The 22,399-nt window shown below is 35.5% G+C and overlaps 1 protein-coding gene across 1 annotated transcript; it reads right to left on the bottom strand.

The window, feature by feature from the left end:
- Positions 1 to 217: 217 nt before the first annotated feature.
- On the bottom strand, positions 218 to 22,211 carry LOC127867748 (homeobox protein Dlx6a-like). Its single transcript, XM_052409107.1, has 3 exons — positions 20,913 to 22,211; positions 15,646 to 15,821; positions 218 to 2,145 (listed from the first exon to the last, which is right to left on the bottom strand). Exons 1-3 carry the CDS (start codon positions 21,241 to 21,243, stop codon positions 1,699 to 1,701), a joined length of 954 nt encoding a protein of 317 aa, XP_052265067.1. The 5' UTR covers positions 21,244 to 22,211; the 3' UTR covers positions 218 to 1,698.
- Positions 22,212 to 22,399: the final 188 nt, after the last annotated feature.

Raw genomic sequence — 22,399 nt, forward strand, 5'->3', positions numbered from 1 at the left:
CAACTTAGGCGTGGCTGGTAAACATATTTATTTGCAAATATGCATACAGCTTCTTAATGTTTACACACATATTACATGTGTGTTTACACCTATTTTGAAAGTGTGTTAAAAGAGAATTGATTTGAAATCGAACGATTTTCAAGCGATAGGAAAACAATTCATCTTCACAAATTGCTTAACAAGTTAATATATTCCATGACGAAAAAGTTACATCATCAATTGTTCAATATTTTATTTTTCATTCTTCTACATCATAATAAATACAAAGTGGTTTTACCACTTCACAGTTTTTACTTAGGAATGTTTCACAAAATAATAATACAATTGATGGAGAATCCAAAGTCAAACAATACAAACCAAGATATCTTGTATCAGGTGAAGTTAACATAGCAGTAATCGCATATTTTGTTGATAAAAAAACACAATGAGTATTTGTTAACTTTTTAAATATTTGGTGACTATCTTTTTATACAAATAAATTAGATTCTCAGTATAAACATGTGTACCAATCTGTAAAGTAAAACTTTGAAATCTCCATGAAAACAACAATCAATAGTTATATGTAAGTTGAAGAGGCCATTGTTAAACTATAACTATTCTATAATCGCAGAATAACATAACAGGTTTAACAGAAACAAAATGAGCACTGGTAAAGTGTAATTTATTTCAGAAATTTGCCTTAATGTAAACCAATAATTGTTGGCATTATAAAATGACCCAATTGTATAAATTGTAATAAAATCACTTAACACTTTCTCCACGGAGTGAATAAAGAATTAACTTAAAAAAATCATACATTGAAAATAAAAAAGAAAACAATATATTTCTGAAGTAACATTACAACATATAAAACATTAAAAATATTGTGCAATAAATATATACATATAAATTTGATTTCGACTATCTTACAATATCCATACTAATTTTGGCAAAAGACACCAACAATATTCACGTTCACATCACGGACATAACAATTGCAAATAGTAACTAGAATAAATGCACGCATGCACAGACGCACGCATCATCGACGTTTTATGACGTCATACATGACGTCATTATGTAACAAACTTGAGACGCTTGTACCGGTATATAACGTGTCACACTGCCACAAAATTCTCAGGTCTATTTTGGCTCATGGGGCCACGACGGGACGTTGGCGCTGCATTAGTACAACGTAGTTCAACGCGCCTTGAAAGGTCCCAGGTCTACAACTTAAGCCGCAATACAATTGGCCTTGAACACTTTAATTAATGCTTGAGCATACAGATCACTTCGTCCAGAGACAATAGACGCATAATATTCAACACTCTCATCTGAACTTATATTGACAATGCGTCAAAAACCGTTGCTTGTGGTTTGTCGTTTTTTTCTGACGCCAAAACGGTTTAAATACAATAGTTTTTTAAGCAAGTAAAAATGAATGCAAGTGCAGCATTACCTGCCATCACCCTACCTGTTCATAGTGTCCATTTATTGGGGACATTTGTTACATGTTGGTCTTTCCAAGTTCATGCACGAGAATTTTTCACAAGATAACTTTAAACAAAAATAAGAGCCAACAACGCCGCGATTCGCAGTAACAGATATTTCACACATTCAAGCGGCTTAATATCGTGGTAGTTTTGAAGCAAATGAACTTGCATTGGCAATAATTGCAAACCTTTATCAACAATCAATCCACAAAAGCCTCTAATGTGATTAGGTAAGGAGCGACTGTTGATGAGGGTGCGGGTGAGAGTACCACGCGTAATGGTGCGGCGCCATTCCCGACATAGACATGCCTGGCATGTACGCGTTACTGGCAGCGGAAGTGTTCATATTGTTCATATCGGACCACTTCATTTCCGGTTGCGGACTGACGCTTGACGCCTGCGGCGGCATCATCGGATGGTGGTGTCCGTTCGGAAGGTTGTTGTTGTTGGACATGTGCTGTTGCTGCTGCTGCTGTTGGTGGGGCGGCACCTGACCGTGTTGTGACGTCGGCGTCATCTCAGCGCCATGCGACGGTGGTGGCGATGAGCCCTGGTCCGGAAGCGGTGTCTCGGAACCCGGATTTCCGCCGCTCATTTGACTGTGCGTGCTTCCAGGGCTCTGTTTCATTATCTTCTTGTACTTTGAGCGTCTGTTCTGGAACCAGATTTTCACCTGAAAATACATAAAGTCATGATCGATGAGAAACATAATCAAAGCGCTGTTCGCTGATGTAATTTTAGACGCAACTCAGTTTAAAAAAAATGTTATAGCTTTTTATTTTGCAAGTTTAATATGAACACAACCCATTCAAATTTATAAAGAGAGTGTCTTTAAGCACAGGTCCAGATGTGTTTTTTTTAATCATTAATACAAAATATAATTTAAGCTTCTTTTTGGGAAAACAGGGCTGAATGCAAATGCCTTAATTGTCATCCCAGTACCAGAGACTCTCTTTAAACTAAACACTTTATAAAATCAGATATGTTGTCCTTAATTAGCTTGTGCGCATTGCACAGGCTAATCAGTGTGCACAGGCTTATCTTATTTGACATGTATTAAGCCCCGTTTTCCCTAAAAGCAGCCAATATGTACAGATTTCAATGATAAACACTAGACTGGCCAATGTCGTCTTACAAGATGTTAAACACTGTTAGTCATATACACCAGGGACCCTGTATACACCCACTGCAGTGTACTACTGGTATAAACAGGCAGATGTGGTGGTTATCTTTCCTAGCAGACGCTCATAGCATTTGTCATGAGCATTTGTCGTCTGCAACAGGCAGTGGTTGTCTTTCCATAGCGTAGCTAAGCAGTTTAGTGCATACTGATATGCAAAATTTGCTCTGTAACATTAGTGTGAGCTAACGCTCACGCTAATAACGTATATGAATGCTGACAACATTCAGGTATACACAATTTCGACCATGTTTTGTTCATCAGCACTCGCAGTACTCGTCCAAAGTTAACGCGTCATGGCATATCAGTGCAAAAGGGACTCCACCACACTTCGTTTCAACTAGTGACCAATGCTGTTAGTGAACACAGCAATAGATATGGACAAGACTATTGCCTTTTACAATCCCGCAAAGGTCAGGTCTTGTAATTTTGTATTAGTGAGAAACCATGGAACTCAAAATTCTCACAGATCTTGCATCTTACTGTACGCAACCTTCTGCACTGCATTCAAACAAAACATAAACTTTGCAGTCTTAACAAAAAAACGAGCCTGCGTGTATGGATTACAACGAATGAGTCTCGGTTGTAGATATACCAAATCAAATATCATAACAAATTAAAGGGCATAGCACCAAAGAATGGGATGTAACGAAATTTATTCGAGCGTTTTCACTCAGTCGTAAATACGCAAATGCGAGAACATTTGGGAATACTGACGTGAGGCTAATAAGATGTATTGCACACGGGTATACGGTTACAGAAGCGCAAAAATAGTATCTGAAAAACTTACGTACCCCACATGAAAGAGAAATGGACTACGCAGCGGTTTTGTTTTGCGGGGTTCTTCGTTCGTTTATATTGTTAATATCAAGTGTTCATTGATTTTTTTCTTGTATTAATTTATGTATTTTATTATAATTGTTTTTGTCTTATTGACTTAATAAATCAACTGTCGTTAATTTATTTTGCTTGTCCAAGTACTTTTTCTAACCAAAAGGTGCAAATAATGCAGGAAAAAACAAAAACTGAAATTTGCTAGAAGCATTATTTACGTGGAACATGCGTCCGCATTCGTTTCTTAAAAAAAAACTAGTTACAAGAAAAACATCAGCATAAAACGAGGGGTTTTCACAACAAAGACAACAATAACAGCAAGAGAGAGAAATTCATCTTTGCTTGGATGTTTTTTGCTAACTGATATCTTGATACAAGAGACGTACTTTGCAGTGTGCGTGTTTATGGCCATGCGTTTCCAAAGGTTTATTGCGCAACAAGACTTCGTGGTAATAAAGTGTAATGGAGAATTTGCAGGCAAATAAAGTTGTATAGTCGTGCGAAGCACTATCGGATGAATTTAGTTAAAATATGCAAATCATTAGTTTTGTGTGTCAGAACAGTTCAGTTCAATTTAAACTTGTTTATATGAGTACATGAAAAATAGTCATAAAGTGCATCAGGGTAAAAGTTAGTGATTTCTTACAATTTTTCTGTAATTCAGAGTTGCAATTACCACTCCAAAAGTGATTTGAATATTTTACTCGGTTTACATATTCAATATTGACTTCATCCATCAAGATAAGACATATATAGTTATTTACCCTTCACACGCAATCTACATCAATGATGGACCATTAACCTTCATATGGCCATGAAAAACAGGTCCATTTTCCGAACATTTAGCAACATTAGCTGTTCAATGGGTGTTTATAACGTATAGGACAGGTTCCTAATCGAACAAGAACGCCGTATCATCATTAAGTGGCTATTAAAACGGACATTATCTAACCCCTTTGCGACCCAACCAGTGTAACCCGCAGGGTAACCGACAATAGCCCACAAAAGAAATGAAAAAGGCGTGTAACGTTATTGTGACCTTCCGTGGAGCCCAGCATTGCATTTCACGCTGACTACTGCGGTGACCCTTGAAGTTAGAGACCATCATCCTTACAATACAACAATGGTGCCCGGCAGAAACGGTTCATCATTAGTCACGTTACCCCACCCACTAAACTTGACAGGAAGCTCTATTGGTATTTCACGGAAATTTTCATTAAGCCTTAAATATGGTCACAATGGGCCGGAAAAGCGAAACCTGTGTGCAGATATCCTCGTGCACGTCACGCAAGACGCGAGATCTCGTTTGTATGGACGAGAGCCAAGATGGCGCGTTCCCCACCGAGACGTGTCGGGCACTTGTGAGAAATGACACATCACCCGCTGGACTTAATAAAGTCCTGATGGGGTAACATATTGTACTATCACTTTGATCATACTTCTTGAAATATTGGATTAAAACACGTTGCATTATAAACCCCAATTATCTTTATAGAATAATTCGACAATTGTCCAAATCAAACCTGTATTGACTTGACTGTAGAGAAAAACTAGCAAAAGTACACTGGAAGTATAAAAAACAACAACGAACAAACAAAAAGCACATACTCTGGAAATAAACCCCAATAACCTTTAATTAGAATATTGCCCCAATCGAACTTTTTTTGACGTGATTTCAGAGAAAACCCACCACAAATACAGTGGAATTACTAAAAACAAACAAACAAAAAGCAAATACTCAAAGGCACACTTTTAGTTGCAATATACAATAAAAACCAACGCAACTTTTTATTACCGAATCGGTGAGGTAAAATTGCATGCATGCCGTATCAAAGATGTGATATGTTTATATTCGGTGAATAAAACCTACACCATTTAACACCTGTCAAATGTTTTGCATCCTATTAAATACGTGTGTGGGTATTTGGTCGCGATGAAAACCTATCCGACAACTAAAACGCCTGAAGGAATACGCGAGGGCTCATTCTCACAGTAAATAGCTTGCCCGGTGACTCAGCATGGTTAGAAGTTTGTAATTTATTTATTGTTATTTTTCAGTGTATGTATACATGAATATACATCTTTTTGTTTGACCCATTCGTTCTTGTTTGTTTATTAATTCAGATTTTAATAATTTAATCATACATGCAATCATTAATTAATTAATAAATTTAGTAATTGTTCAATTATTTATTAGTCACCCCCTCTAATTCACTCATTCAATCCGCATTGACCAATTCACAAACACATCATTACACAACACATATAAATACTATTGTTAATTAAGAAACATCGATGCCCTATGTGTGGAATCGACCTATTGCAAGAATTTAAGTAGAAACAAATGTATTTTCAAATAAAAATAATTGCTAGTATCATTCGTATTATAGGGCAAACCCAATATCACTTTTGAGAAAAAAAGTTGCAGTATGTAATGTTTACTTGCTTTATTTCTCATTTTGCTAGTCACAAGAAACATCCATACCACGAAAGAAGCGCCATCGGACCATGTGGATAAACGCGATCTCGTTCTTTAAAGAATTGCGCATGACGTATATTCATGACGCTAACACGCGACAATGGAAAGCGACATAATAACAAAGTTAACATTTTTAAAGTTAAAATCGACAGTTCGTTCTTATCAGACAACAATATCTCTCAATTTTATCCGTGTAGAGCGAGCCTATTCGTTCTCATACAACGAATTCCTTGGCCGTTTGATGTTCGCTTCGAATTTTTGTCGTCTGCTTTGAGGCGAAGGGATGGGAGGGAAAGAAGACGTCAATCAAACGTCTGTTTACATAGGCTGCTTTATGGTGTAGATTATATCAGTAAACCAAATACGAGGTTGTGAGAATCGGGAAGAATTCTGAAGATTCGAAATCTGATTCGGTTTTAAACTCCGGCCAAGTTGTCATGGTTTCGAATTCGATATTCTTACCATAAATGTTAGTTTTGTTATTTCCATGGAAATTGCGTATTTAGTAAAACGGCAAATACAATCTAACATGTTTACAGTACATCATATTATTTATAAATGTTGTGATGACAAATACGTTGATAATGTTAAGGATGATTATGACAAGGATGACGATTATGATATGTGAGATAATGACGACGACAATCACACAAGTAATGATCAAAATGGCCTTCAAAGCCTTATACAATTAAATTAAAACAAGAGATTGCCAAGCAATATGGTTCCCTACCGGTGAAATTCCACCATTGTCAGATTTTTGTTTTATTTGTTGCCATAGCTACCAGAATACTTGACGTAGGAACAAAATGAAATGACTTGTATAATCTCCATATTGCCATCTACCCATGTTTCAAGTTTCATGAAAAAAATATGAAGAACTTAAGAAAGTTATCGCAGTATCCAGAAAAGTGTGACGGACAGACTGACTGACTGACTTGACTGACTGACTGACTGACTGACTGACTGACTGACTGACTGACTGACTGACTGACTGACTGACTTACTGACTTACTGATTTACTGACTTACTAACTTACTGACTGACTGACACACAGAGCGCAAACCATAAGTCCCCTCCGGTTTTACCGGTAGGGGACAATAAATATATTTCTATTGTGAACCGCGTTCGTTTGGAAGAGTTGGAAACTAATCGCTAGCAGTTCTTGTTTAAGATGGTCTGAACTATAATTGGTAGTTAATTGGCTATAACGACAGCGACTACATGCAGCAAGGCGATCAGATGCGACAGCCTCTCGCGTACTTCAAAGCACACCTACAGAAGCCGCCTCGCAAATCTCTTCAATGTGCGTCCGCGGCAGGTGTGGAAACCCGTGAGCGAGATCGCCGGCATTTTCCGTGGCCCTTAAATTCGTGTCAGGCGGTGCAAAGCGCGGCGGATCGGGGACGAGCGTTGAGGGCTAAAATATTTTCATTTTGAACGTGGATAGGTTTTCGGTCAATTTCATTACCGGGTTAAGGGATTTCCGTCATCGTACATGGAGGTTCCTGTGTTCAATCACTTGACGCGGACTTAATAGAGTATTCTTGAACAATTAATATATTTACAACGGAAAGCAAATCAATGCACTACTATACCACAAACGCCAACAAACTTAAACTCTGCTTAAACACGACGATCGCGCGGTGGGCTGATATTGGTATTAAAGCATTTATGCCTCTGGCGGTCTCGGAGGTTTTGATTGCACTTTTATGCGTTTAAAATTGTGACCCTGTGTTCCTTTTCAAATATGGTGGCAGTTTTCGCTGACTCAAGGAGCCATTTAGCTAATATTGTTTAACTTAGCACGGAAAAGCGAGGCATACAATCTCTATATCAAGCCACTGTGATATGCTATGATATTGCTACAAACCGTATTAACGCTGTAAAGAATGGTTGACATATACTATAACATAATATAATATAATATTATAATAAAATAAAATAATATAATATAATAATTCATAATATTATATTATATAACAGTTCATTATATTTCACTATATTATATAGAGTATTATTAAATCATATCATAATAAATTATATTCACCCAATTCACTACCATGAGAAAAAGCATAATTGGTGTAGGTGCATACTAAATAAAAACAAGCGATGTGTTTGTGAAACACTATGTCCCCATATATATGACCTTTGACCTTGAAGGATGACCTTGACCTTTCACCACTCAAAATGTGCAGCTCCATGAGATACACATGCATGCCAAATATCTAGTTGCTTGCTTCAATATTGCAAAAGTGTACATTAAATGAGCGATTTTGACCAATATATATTTGACCTTTGACCTTGAAGGATGACCTTGACCTTTCACCACTCAAAATGTGCAGCTCTATGAGATACACATGCATGCCAAATATGAAGTTGCTATCTTCAATATTTCAAAAGTTATGGCAAATGTTAAAGTTTGACCAAACCAACAGACCAACGTACAGACCAACAGACAGGGCAAAAACAATATGTCCCCAACTATAGTTGTGGGGGACATAAAAATGTATTCATATCAAGTAGAATAGGAAAATAAAATAAGAAATGATTGCAAACACAACGATGTAATGTTTAAATTATACGTGTATATACAATGTGTGCTATGTTGAAAGATACGATTAAGATTTTAGAAGGATCATATGCAAAGAGTCAATAAATACACAAATGAGGCAAATGAGGAAGCTTTGTCAGCTAAGTACAAGATTATTCAAGAACCAGACATTCGTGTTTTTCTTAAAGTATAAGTTCTTAAGATACCGGGCGGCTGCGTTTCTATACAGCCCCCGTACTTCATTGATGAAATAGTAAGCATATCGTTTCCGTAATAAAACCTGTCACTGATATTTAATCCGCCAATATAAAGTTTAATATTCTCATAAACCTCTTCATTGTCATACAATAATCTTCAAGCGATGCGTACAACACGATTATTAGATGTGACATTGGGCCTACAATCCCATCCCGTTTTTACATAGATAAACCCGTAGATACGATCAGTGCAGTTTTGTTAAAATGCTTTCCCAAACCACCTGTGCAAGTAGTAAAACGTTAGTAAACTTTTAACAACTTATATAAAAATGTACTTTGATATGGCTCTAGACGGACTCAGGTTTCCACGTATGGAGACCACAACCAAAGTTGACAACCTCACTGCCATAGTAACACGTTAGCGCCTAGCATGAGTCAGGACGGCCATTTAAATGCTAAATGCTACATTTATTATACCATATTTACGATGGGTAAAGAATGTGAAACGCGATGGATAAAGGCCCCAAACAGCTGCTTGACAAGAATGTAAATTGACTGACACAATTTGACTAATAAATATGTAAACACATACATTCGGACTTGTAATGAACTAATGGCAACAAGTTATGAAATATGTCGGGCAGTGTATATGCTATAAGTATTTAAGATCTCAACTATATACTGCACAACTGCTGTTTGCTAACAATACAGCTGCTTTTGTAAGTTATAAGAAATGACTTAGTGTATGGATTACCAACATACCAACCAAAGAAAACAAGTCAAAGGTGCTAAAACAACATTCAGTCACAACGAATAATTACAAATACACCACGATAGAATTGACTGTAAGACTGGTGTGGTCAGAGGAAGCATCGACCGTTTAATAAAACGATGCAAAATCATACATGTATTGTCCTAAAAGGCGGCAACTTGGCCACTCAGTGATCAGTTGGTGTTTCGGTAAGTTCGGTTTATGTAACGATTCACGAATCTACGCAAGGCATATGCAAACTGCTTGGATCGTGCATTGATGCTAAAGAAAATCAAGTGCCAACATATTTTCACCTTGCAATGACACATGATGTAAGCTGTTCTTCGAACATTGGTACAATGGTAACGAAATAATCTGCCAAAATATTGGTAAATCGCATCGACATCAAAAAAGATTAGCCACGAACCTTTTGCATCGTATATGTAACGCTACACGACAGGTTACATCACACGTCCCGACTCATCTATCCCTTTCATTTGTATACTGTGAATACGTAAGTTTGTATCCGGCTGTATGTGTTTTGTTAGAAGTGGTGTCAGGTGCTGATGGCTGTTATTTATGACCAACAGGTGTGAGGCAGTCGTTATTGTCTTCAAACGCGGTCGGTCTACCTCCTCTATCCTTACTCAAGGTGTCACGTGACCAAAAAACTAGAGCCGGTATGTGGGTTTAGCAAAGTTCACTTCAGGGTTTCAGTCAGACAGAATCTTCTTTGGTTACATTTTAGTAACGTATTGTTGATACATCAACAAGTTCTTCTTACACTTAAGGCTCAATATACGATATACATGTATATACGCAATTGGTCCTTTGCATGCATTCTGGTACTAGGGTCATACATCTTACTAACCGATCGTTCCAAAAAGAACGCAAAGGTCAAGGAAAGTTGCCTTGTTGAACACCACGGGTAATTCAACCGAGTCGCGTTCAACTTACAGAACAGCAACACCGAACATTCTTTCGCCTTATGGGCTAAGTCATATAATGCGGAAATACTGTCCCTGAAGGCGTTCACAGACGCTGTGCGAGTTCAAATACACGGTTCATAACAAATAACAAACAAGGAAATCAGCTATGAAATACGGTTTTAGCCACACAATTGGAATACAGTTTGCGCATACTTACAATGTGAATCTATGTTTTTCGTGCAAACGCGTGGAAATAAAAATATGAACATACCTGTATTTTAACTAATGCTTGGATTAAAACTTTAGTGAACAACTTCTGCGAGTTGTGCGATGGTGTCATACAATGAAACTATGCCAATTAAAGAATACTCGATTTAGAGTACCCTATTCCGCTATCGCTGAATCGATGAAAATAAAACTAATGAAAATCAAAGTAACCAATTGTAGGCAGATACGTCAATGGTTGGACAGAAAGCTTGATAAAATCAATTTATGTTTCTGTATTCCTGTACCTTACACTCGACTCGTGTTACCGGAAACAGAGAATGTCAATACCGGTTTAAGCATGGTTTCATTTATTTTGTTTCAAAGTCATTATTCGCAACCGCCGATTGAGGTTTATTAGCGGTTGCCCCGTGTGACTAATACGGGTGAAAACAATGTGGCACATTGATGGAAAACTTTCCAATACCAATAAATCTTTCAGAGTTCGCCAAGCGACTCCGCCCACTAAGTTGAGAGCTGGGACCTCGAATCCGACATGGATAGCATGAATCAAAACCAAGGGGACAGAAAGGTCCAATTCCTTTAAAGTGTCATCCTTCATTTGGCATATTTACTTCCACAGTCATAACGGCCCCGCTTTGTATAGTACCGAATCAGACATACCGAAAATAACAAAACAAAGGGCGACATTTGGTTTTACGCTCAGGGTTTTTGTGTGAATAGTATAGTGGGGCAGTGTTTTTAAGGTTGTAAAAACCGCAGTTTGTAAGAATCGGTAAATCTGCACCGGGTAACCCCAAGGTCATTGCGCATGCGGAATGAGAAATGTCACAGAACGTTAACACGGTATTCTTGTTCTAGCGAATTAATTAATACCTGCTAAACGATACGCTTGAGGTTATATCAATGCTTAATTGTATTTTGAAACTTGATAAAGACCAGTTCAATGGGATTCTAAGCCACTGCTATCTTTCTGATAAATTAATTACTTGGTCATTGTGTCATTGTACGCAGAAAAAAACATTCTTTAAATAGTGTAGTAGTAATTAGCGTTGGTGTTTTAACGAAACAAAATAGAATGTTTGCTGACCTAAGTATGACGTCGATTCTCCTAATCGCCTTAGAATGTGTAAACTCAGCCGCACCAGAATGTTTTAAAATGTGCGTTTGCAGCACAATTATTGAATGAGCATTTGAAATACTGTGAACGACATTGTTATCGACACGCAACTGTTTGTTTTTTACAAATGGGAAGTAAAAACTCCATTAAACGTGTATCGTATTCCCTTCGAAAAAAAGTTAATCAAACAACCGCAAAGTACGACTGCATTATGTGCGGTGGCTTCAGCTTTGGAAGGCAGTTTTCACATCCCTTTATGCAAGACGCAATTTAATGGTATTAAAATACTTATAACGAAATCGTCCTTATAAAAACCAAATCGCAAATAATAAATTAATATGTTTAACCTTATAGACATTTATAAATAAATGAATAAAATACCAAGAAAAAAAAATGTTGCTTAGATGCTTGAAGAAAAATAACCAACAGCTGTAAACTGAATGTGCTATGATTCTTACACAACCCAGACCTGGATTATTGAACGGTAATTAATTACAATTGATTATGGCCAAGTATGATATTACTTCTCATTAATCTAGCACGAAAACCTCAGCTTTCGACGCCGCTTCCCCGGGAGACTGCTCGATAAAATTAAGGAAAATAAGGATAATTTACCTCAATTCTATGTTATTATTTTAAACCTTACAATCTTCTAAAATCAATTCTTGCGATTGTTCGACTCTACCGCTGGCAATCTATAGAGTTATGTTTCTAGTCATTCGCAAAGAAACTCCATGATGGCTGTCAAATAAATTAACTATAAAACAGCAAAACACCTAATCAACGACTATTATGAAATTTCAAGTCAGAATCGGGATGAAAATTACATGTAATCTTGGTAAATTTTCGTGTTGACAAACCTAGCACTTTAGCCCAATCAAAAACGGTAAATATCACCTTTAGATTGAGGGAAATTATTCCATCAATAGAAATTGGTCAATTTTAAGGGTATATAAAAGCGACAGTTTAAAGTGTATTACAAACAAACTGCAGGTTCAGAAACAAAAACTAGCGATCCTGTTTGGGACATACACAAATACGTTCTGGATTATAAAATTAAACGCAACTTATTTGGATTTTGTTTGATGATAGTGGACAATTATTATACATGTAAGGTGGGATGTTGATAAAGCATAGTGAGTCATTATTGCGGAGTATACTACGTTTTAATTGTTAAAGTGTTCTATTGTGTGTGTATGTAAAAGTTATCATTTCCAAGTGTCATTATTTCCAAGCATTAAACTAAGTGGAGTCGGAAAATTAAACGATTTAAAATCTTGAGTAACTTGTGAAGGTATTGAATTGGTTCACATGAACATACGTATTTAATCCAAAGGATTATTTTTGTGTGACATATTTTATAAATGAAATGTTGGAATACCGCAAAGCATCGCATGGAAGTCATTTATTCGTCTTTACGACAAACTATGGACTTTATTTCCAACCAATGCGTAGACAAAAAAAAACAACATTATATACTAGTATGGATTGAAAAATGCGCAGTTATTTTACTAGACTCTACACATTAAGTTAATTTTTAATTTCATACATATTTTTTGAATATTAGATTCATATATTCGTGTCGGGTGTTTTCTCTAAATTTTCAATTCTTATTCTATGATTACTGTCATAAATAGTGATTGCGCCTATGTTCATCTAGGGGACTAATATTACTAGCAGACATAAAACATTAAGCAAAACCAAATTTCTTTAACTTTTCTGTGTCTTTATACCAACTGGAACGTGCATAACAAGAGTAATTGAGTCGCGTACGAGAAAACTGGGCATAAGGCATGTGCGTAATGTGTCGTCCCATATTAGCCTGTGCAGTGCGCAAAGGCTAATCAGGGACGACACTTTCCGCCTTAACTGGATTTTTTGTGTAGATTAGACTTCCTTAAATCGAAAAAAAACATAAAAGCGGAAAGTGTCGTCCATGATTAGCCTGTGCGGTCTGTACAGGCTAATCTGGGACGACACTTTACGCACATGAATTATGCCCAGATTTCTCAGAACGCGACACAATTAATATAAAGAGAGAAACACATGTTTGGAAACTATGAATTATAATAAGATTATTCCGTGCAAACAATAGATCGAAATACACCATTTACTTGTGTACTTTGGTAAAATTATTTCATAACAAAATAATTAATTTCATATTATAATAAATCACGAATTAAAATAGGGTTTGAAAACGAAAGACAGAAATATGATCTTGCCTAAATTTAGTAATTAAGGAAGACACTGTTTACGGAACTAAATGGGAAGGTGCCTGGAAGTTACAATTAAATACAGCGTGGAAATACATGTGAGGAAAGGGTAATTTATCCTAATAATGCATACTTCCACAAATAATAAGCCATATTATTTTAACTACAGACCGTTTTCTTTTAATGTACTCTCTGTGATTTAAATACGTAAGCAATTCCAGTGGAATTTCAAATACATTTAAATACGGAAGCAATTCCATGTCATAAAGCTAGAATTTACATTTTTCTCCAACAGAACCCAATCTCTTGTCTTAGACAGATAAAGGTTAGATTTTTCCCTCCCATTGCATCCAAGCGTTTTTAATTATCAAACAAAATGTTGCCGTATCTTTAATTTACCATATGTACGTAACATGCCTCACCATAAAGCGGTAACATATTTCTTTGTCTTTTGTTAAATGTGGAATGATGGGAAAATTGCGTTTTTTCCTGAATAATGCATATCTATATATTGATATTTACTTAGATTTAGTTTATCAAGCCTTCAATATGTCCCGGGCTCCATCCCAAGGGCAGACACTTTTTTATTTTTAATGTTTTCATAGATAGTGGAATAATTTAAATTACAACTTAAAACTATTCCAAATAGTACAGTTTTGTTAGTAAACTAATTTAATCATATTTTTGAAAAACGCAATACTCGGTAAACAAGTCTCTATAATCATATTCTCGCTTTCAATGCGTTTTATGCATTTCACACAAAAAAACAACATTTATATGTGTCGCATGTTATATAGTTCATTAAATAAATTGATATATTTATTATTAATGGTTTACACGAGCATGATTAAACTAGTGTTAATAATTTATTTCCAACAATGTCTTTTAGACACAAACTATGTCATTTTTGATAAATAAAACAAGATTTGGGACCATGAAAGAACCAAACAAATTGAAAAAGTTTGGTGAATTAATTAAAGGGGCCTTTTCACGTTTGGGTAAATTGACAAAATTGAAAAAAATTGTTTCAGATTCGCAAATTTTCGTTTTAGTTATGATATTTGTGAGGAAACAGTGATACTGAACATTTACCATGCTCTAAAATAGCCATCCATGCATCTTTTGACAATTTAAAAATCGGAAAATTATTAAGCGTTGCAACGCGAAACGAATTAATAATTTGGAGAGTTCTGTTGTTGTCGTTATATTTTGTGAAACTACGAGGATTGCTTATATAAAGTATAAAATACATCTGGCATTGTATCCGGAAGTATGGCCGAGTGGTCTAAGTAGTAGACTTTTTACTCCAGGACTCCAGGGGTCAGTGGTTCGAGCCCTGCTGAGGGTTACCTTTTTTTTAAGTTTTATTCTTGATTTTTTACTGGAGCTTTTAAGATCCAATGTTTACATGTATCAATATAAAGCATTAAATGACAAACTTCAAAACATGCCAAAATCTGCGAAAAGGACCCTTTAATATGTAAAATGCAGTTTACATTCTTCTTCTATATACTAGTTTTTCCTATAAATAGTATTTCTATATTCTATATTTAGACGAAAGCTTTCGGAATTTGTTTTCAAAAGCTCTTTCCATTTGAATCTTAAAATCTTGCAATCTGCCCGCGTAATGCGTTTGTCCATAAACGTTCACACTAAAACTCAACAGAAAAGGTTCAACCATAAGGTTAACTCACCTGAGTCTGAGTGAGCCCAAGAGAGGCGGCCAACTCCGCTCTTTCCGGTAGTGCCAGGTACTGCGTCCGCTGGAATCGCCGGTTGAGCTGCTGAAGCTGGAGACTGGAGTATATCGTGCGCGGCTTGCGCATCTTCTTACCCTTCGTCATGCGTAGGTCCTCCATGTTGGGCTTATCTAGACACGAGATGTCAGTGCGTGGGTTACAAAGTATAAGATTTTGTTTGAGCCTCGCTCTGGGAAAACGGGTCTTAATGCATGTGCGTAAAGTGTTGTCCCAGATTAGCCTGTGCAATCCTATCAGACTTATCATGGACGACATTTTCGGGCTTTATTGAATTTTCGGTCAGAACTTCAGAAGAGACTTTAATTACACGAACAATTCCGAAAAATAGCGGAAAGTGTCTTCCCTAATAAATATATTATGACTTGAATAGTAAAAGTATTTATACTAATGTATACCATACATTATAATAAATAACACTTCTCTTTCTTACTTAATCTTAATTATTACTGTTATTACTATTATTATTATTGTTATTATTATTATTCGAATTGTTGTTGTTACATATATAGTTAAAAATAAAACGCTTCAAAGTTTAACTTTATTTTTAGTTAGTAAATATTACATCTACGTTTTGCACTTGACTATCGATGACCCATCAACGACTAAACTATTTCATTGCAATAATTCGATCGGAATAATTATATTTATTTAAAAAAAATAGTTCATTGAAATCCATTAAGACTGATTTAATTATCGACCACAATACAAACGGTCTCTCTCAGTAGATAGAGAACCATCGAAAGGACCTCTTAAACACCATTTACTGAAAAAATATTGTATCATGTGCCATCTTCAAACAAACACTTTGGGGTTTTATGTTTGACTTTCGGTTAAATTGAAGTACATTTCGCTCTTTTGTCGCGAAGAAAGGGCTCTTTTCGGCGATTTAATTTATATATAGGCGATGAGCAAAGTTTATTTAGCATTGAACATTTGGGTAACATAATGGGCTCCACGCTGGGACCAGGGACTGATGTTAAAAGATTTGTCAACAACCTGAAGTTAAGGTTCTTATTTTCATTTCTAACGAATGTTGAATTCTACGTTGTCACCTGATGTCAAGCACAAGATTGATAGAAATAAGGATAGAAAAATAGAATGTTAAGTCGTAGGAGAAAATTTGATTGTATATTTCTTTCAAGACTTCTGCCTTACCAACGTCTTTATAGCGATGCGTATTTTGTTTATAAGCAAGCCTTATTATAATGTTTCTCGGTGAGCTTTGTATTATATTTAAACACAGCACGGATGTGCTAAATGTTTGTGATATTTCCTTTTAAAGCCCATAGACGACTCATACACGAATGTAATATATGAATTATTATATGTTAAATATCCTTCGATAACTGCACTGTTTCGCCACTTGCTTTTTCAACGTTTTTTTTTTAAATTTCCATTGCAAAGAGGATTTAAATATTTTATTTATATAATAAGCAAATGAAGACAACAATAAATGGTAATATTAAAGTCGTGTAACGATACCAACTAATACCTTCTAAATCATTTAGTTTGCGATGCGTCTAGTATTTTGAATGATTAATGAATGAATAATTGGTGTGCTAATCGACATCACAATCAAAACTTTTAACGGTTATCAAATTAATTTACCACAAAATTACTTTATTCAGCTAAGGATTATTTTTATCAATGTTTGATTGTTGTTATTCGATTTGTAATTCGTTTCTTGTTGACTTGTAATCGAATCAGATCCCCCCGCCTTAACGTGTCACGCAAGTAGTCCCTCGAGGGACTATTTTACGCCTTAAAGTTGTCAGATTCCCCAGGGCCAGGGTCCCGGTTTGGCTTGGCAGAAATACTGATATTCTGACACCACTATGCTAATATTATAATAGTGTTGTGGTCGTTGAAATCGTCTGGGGTGACACTGGGGCAATATGTTGCAAAAAAGGTGGCACAAAAACGAAACCTTCCAATCTTGTGACACCTACAACAAGAATTGAAATCAACAGATTGTGTTCAAGAACTCAAAAACAACAGATTGTAGGTCTACCATTCAATACAATTGATACAGTGCAACCTGGTCAAAATATGGTAAACATTATATACGTAATAACTCTTTATATTTCAATGATAAATGCGCAATAATAATACTAATACTACTAATAATAATACTAATAATAATAATAATGATAATAATAATAATAAATATAATAATAATAATAATAATAATAATAATAATAATAATAATATAGTGTTATATAATGTTACATGAAATATAATTGTTGTTATAATAATAATAATTTTTATTATTATTATTTTATTATTATTATTATTATTGCGATCTGCTACCATTAGATAACTTAAATTTTTCATGGATTCATTGTTACAATGATTTACGCATACGTCCTCTGGAATATGGAATTCAATTACTTTATGACAATAATGTATTTCAGCATGTTCTGGATTTAATATAAACCTGTTGTCGTTGACAATGCGGGAGATTGTGTTATAATGTATTATTCATTTCAGCCTTTTGTTTTTCATTTAGACAAAAACTTTGTTTAAATTATGTGTACATTCTTTATGTGTTTTGTGAATGATTTAATTTGAATATGAATTTAAGTTATTTACTTTGTTGATACATTTGTTATACGTTTTGAATGAGTCGTTTACACGAATCTATTAGCGGAATTAGTTGTCATTTATGTTAACGCATAACTATTGTGAGTTAGCGTTCTGGGAAACAAATAAAAATGATTTTTGGAATTTTATTTTGTGATATGGCTTGTCACAAACACATCGCTGGGATATTTCGGTAATAAATAAAACAGTTATATTGAAGTAAAATGCGTCAGCATGCTAGTATGGTTGTTGTTATATCGATTGAATTGTTTTCTCTTATATGTGCCTTTGATAATTATATAAAGCAATTTTACTACTCTGCACAAATTAAATTAAGAATGTGTTTTGAAATTATACTGTCGATAAGTAAAAGTTAACTATTGCTTTATATTTTTATATTTTATTCCAGTAAAAAGCGTTTCATTTATTAATGTTCTTAAAACCAGCCATAAACCATCTTCACCTACATTTGTAGACAAGTTCGGAACCCGCTTTTTTAACATAAATGATTATTGTGCGATGTGTGTTGTCGGAGGTCCGGTAGAAGCGCCGGCCCAGGGCGCTTTTGTGATACATTAACAAAAGTTTCTAATGGTAAGATTGTATAGAAAAGGAAACCATGTTCAAATTTCAAGAAGGTTGTCTTTTCAAATAACCAAAGAGCATATATTTGTGCGCCGAGAAGGTATTTTAGTTCGTAAAGATCTTTGACATTCTATCTAATGTTTGCTAACGGGTATGTTTGTATTGCTAAAAGAAGAATTAAGGCATATTAATTCGTTAATTTATAAAAGGTTCCGCTAGCTTTTAAAATTCTACAATATTTACTTTTTCCATTTTAAAGAACCGCAAGATTTGGATGCGTTTGGTGATTTGGAACGCCGTTTCTTCCACTTCATAATTGATTCACATATTGACAATAAATCGGAGCACTACGCATCGTAATGAAAAATTGCAATGCAAATAAATTAATAATAGGTTCTTTATTGCAACAACTCGCGCAAATAGAAACTTTCAAAGTGAGCATTATAGCTCTAATGTGAAAGACGTTCGTTTGTACATCAGGGTGAGCACATTTCTGTTGCGAGATTAATCGTAGATTTGAGATATAAATTGCAATATTCATATCAATGTAATTGCCATTAAAAGTTTTATAACATCAAGTATTCAAACCCATTCAAAATTAATCAAGTTGTTAACCATTATTACTGCGTCAAGACGTGATTTGAAAAAGCAAGTGTATCTTATATTTAAACAACTTGGATTAAACAAAATAACAGAATAAGCTGTCACGAGTCAACATACATGTACTTATTTAATATGATAAATCTGGCATAAAAATGTAAAAATTATATTGTAGAATAAAAACAAATACCAGTAAGAACTGCGTTATGTATAAGCATAATAATTCAGAAATGTGATACGAAGTGCGCTAATATGTATGATCAATAGTTAAAATTGTTATCGATTCAATATATAGTTGCAAATAGTTTTCTATTATCTGCTCATCGTGTGTGTAAATAACACATTATGCGATTAATATAATTGGTGGAATGTATTAAATGATTGCAACAATGTTTGCTGTTGCACCGTAAAATGGATGCACTAGCTGTTCAAAAATGTTTTTGGTGTTTAAACAGGGAGAGAATTCAGAGACAATCCAACAGAGTCAATAATTAAATTGAAAACAAATAAAGTGAATTTCACATTTGAACTTGTGTTAATTATGAATACATGTATTAATTTAATATTTCGCTTTCTACTCAAGGACATATTGTATAACTGCGCGTTTTGTTTTGTTGTATTGAACGGGTACACGTTAGTCACACTTTGTACTGAACAACACTCCTCAATATTAGAGTTTAAAAATTAAATTACAAAAGCGTTTAAACACAGTGTGCACATGGTTAATTCTCAAAGCTACACCTTTTTCCACGACAGGACCATCACATAACGTCACGGTGAAACTTTGTGTTAACAGTTGTAAACAGTACAGTCAGAACGGCTTTGAGAAGATAGGCATCTGCGAAACCGAGGGTCTTTATTTAAAATCATTTAAGTAGACGCATGTTCTGATTCACCCATTGATAAATATTGTTGACTAATAGAATAAGAATACAAGCGAGGTTTGTCTAAAAACTGAATGAAAACAAAGATATCCTAAATGAATGAGCGTGTATCCGATTTTAATGTCGTCCGAATATTCATTCAATTTAATTGCCAAACTTCATACAACTGGCCCTAACTTATGTCTTTATGGGAATATATAAATGTATGATTCGTGAATAACGAATTGTTCATAAAGCGTTTTGTTAATAAGTCGATACATAATCGGAATTTAAAAAAATGTGACGCTTAAAACTGCAACAAAATCTCTCATCAGAGATGCGAAATGTTTATTATAAAACAAAATTAATGTTGATATGATTTATATTAATGGATGTTGTGCAACTAAAGAGGTAACGAAGTTTTTGTTGTAATCAACATGGTTGGAAAATTGCAAACTACACTTTATGTGGGTCAATATAAACAAAATGTACCTCTTCGTCAAAGCACATGCATATTAGCGTAATTATAACTTAAGTACCAAAATCATAAACATTGCAACGGATACGAACCTTCTCTGGGCGGCGTAGAGGACTGGTGATACGGGGGCATGGAGAAGGGATGCGTGGGACCACCGTGGTTATAAGAAGTCGGAGACATCGACATAGAGTTCATGGAAAAGGGATATCCGCTGAGTCCCCGGGACGCTTGTGAGGCGAGCCCGCCGTCGTATTGACCGCTATGCGGGTGGCTCTGGTAGGAACCACGGATTGGGTACGCCGGATGTCCCATCCCCGGACCGCCCATTCCCTGGTTTTGCAGTTCCATGAACGCGGACTTCTGGTGCTGGTGCGCCATTTCCGGGTCCATACCGTCCGGAATGCCACCACCAATGTTCAACATGTCTTTATAATATACGGACGCCACTGTTACGCTAGCACTAAAACACTTAATAAAATGATAAAAACACCCTGGACGAACGCACGAAGAACGTCAGGTCTTTTCGTCTATACGTTTCTGTTCATGATGTTATCCGTATAATGACAAACGTAGGACGAAGATGCGCCGATAACAATATAAAAACGGTTAAACATTAAAATGAGCACGAGGTATACTTCGCGGTCAGTGTGGTTGCTGATCGATTGCTGCTGATGATGATGAAGACTAGGATGCCCCCATGTGACGGAGGTTACACGCCGTTTTGTCTCTCATGGCCAGTGGTAAGAGAGATGTCTACACAATTATCGCTTTACACACTCCGCACTTTTACAATTACAATCACAGTAAATGTGCTTTAATTAATTAAATAGCGTACCGTCCGGCTGTTAAAGCAATTGTGTCACTAATCTGTTTTAATGAGGTCCCAAACACTGATCGCTCTGTGATTATTCTGTAGCAATTTTGTCATCCGACGTCCTCCCTTTAATACATCTAATAACTCCAATTCTTGCAACCGACTTGATTACGGGTAATTTTGAGATAAATATGGAGGTACAACTGATCATATACCCCTTAACTACTCACACAAACTCAACAAGCCCAGCACTTAAATCAACACAAAAATCTGTTTTGGGCATTGCGAACACTCGATTTGCATAATACGCTCCGCCCAGTCGCTGGTTTCAATACCGCGATTGGTCTAACGATGACACAGCATACCAATATACACGACAGCATTAAGAATCGGCTTTCTTATTCGCTGTCAACGCTCGGTGTATCTTTTCCATGTTATCCAATATCATCTGTTAAAATGTTAATACAAATATCTTGCAAATTCTTTCGATTTCTTTTAACTTCTTTGTAGGCAGCAAAGTATGAATATTTTCGCAAAAAAATATGCACACATTTTCGCAATGAAGTAAAGTGTTTTGCGTAAGTCATGAAACACGATTTTTTAGTGAGAACATAAGTTGCATGGGTGGTTGATTTTTAGTAATTAAAAGTATTGTGATAAGCATTTTGTCAATTCACGAGTAGACTTTAAACGAGATCGCACAGGATGTGAAATAACTGTTCGTCTCTACTGTAAATATTGGCTTAAATATTACCGGTAAATCAT

This window comes from Dreissena polymorpha, chromosome 2, assembly GCF_020536995.1.
Source record: "Dreissena polymorpha isolate Duluth1 chromosome 2, UMN_Dpol_1.0, whole genome shotgun sequence".
NCBI classification, from domain to species: domain Eukaryota; kingdom Metazoa; phylum Mollusca; class Bivalvia; order Myida; family Dreissenidae; genus Dreissena; species Dreissena polymorpha.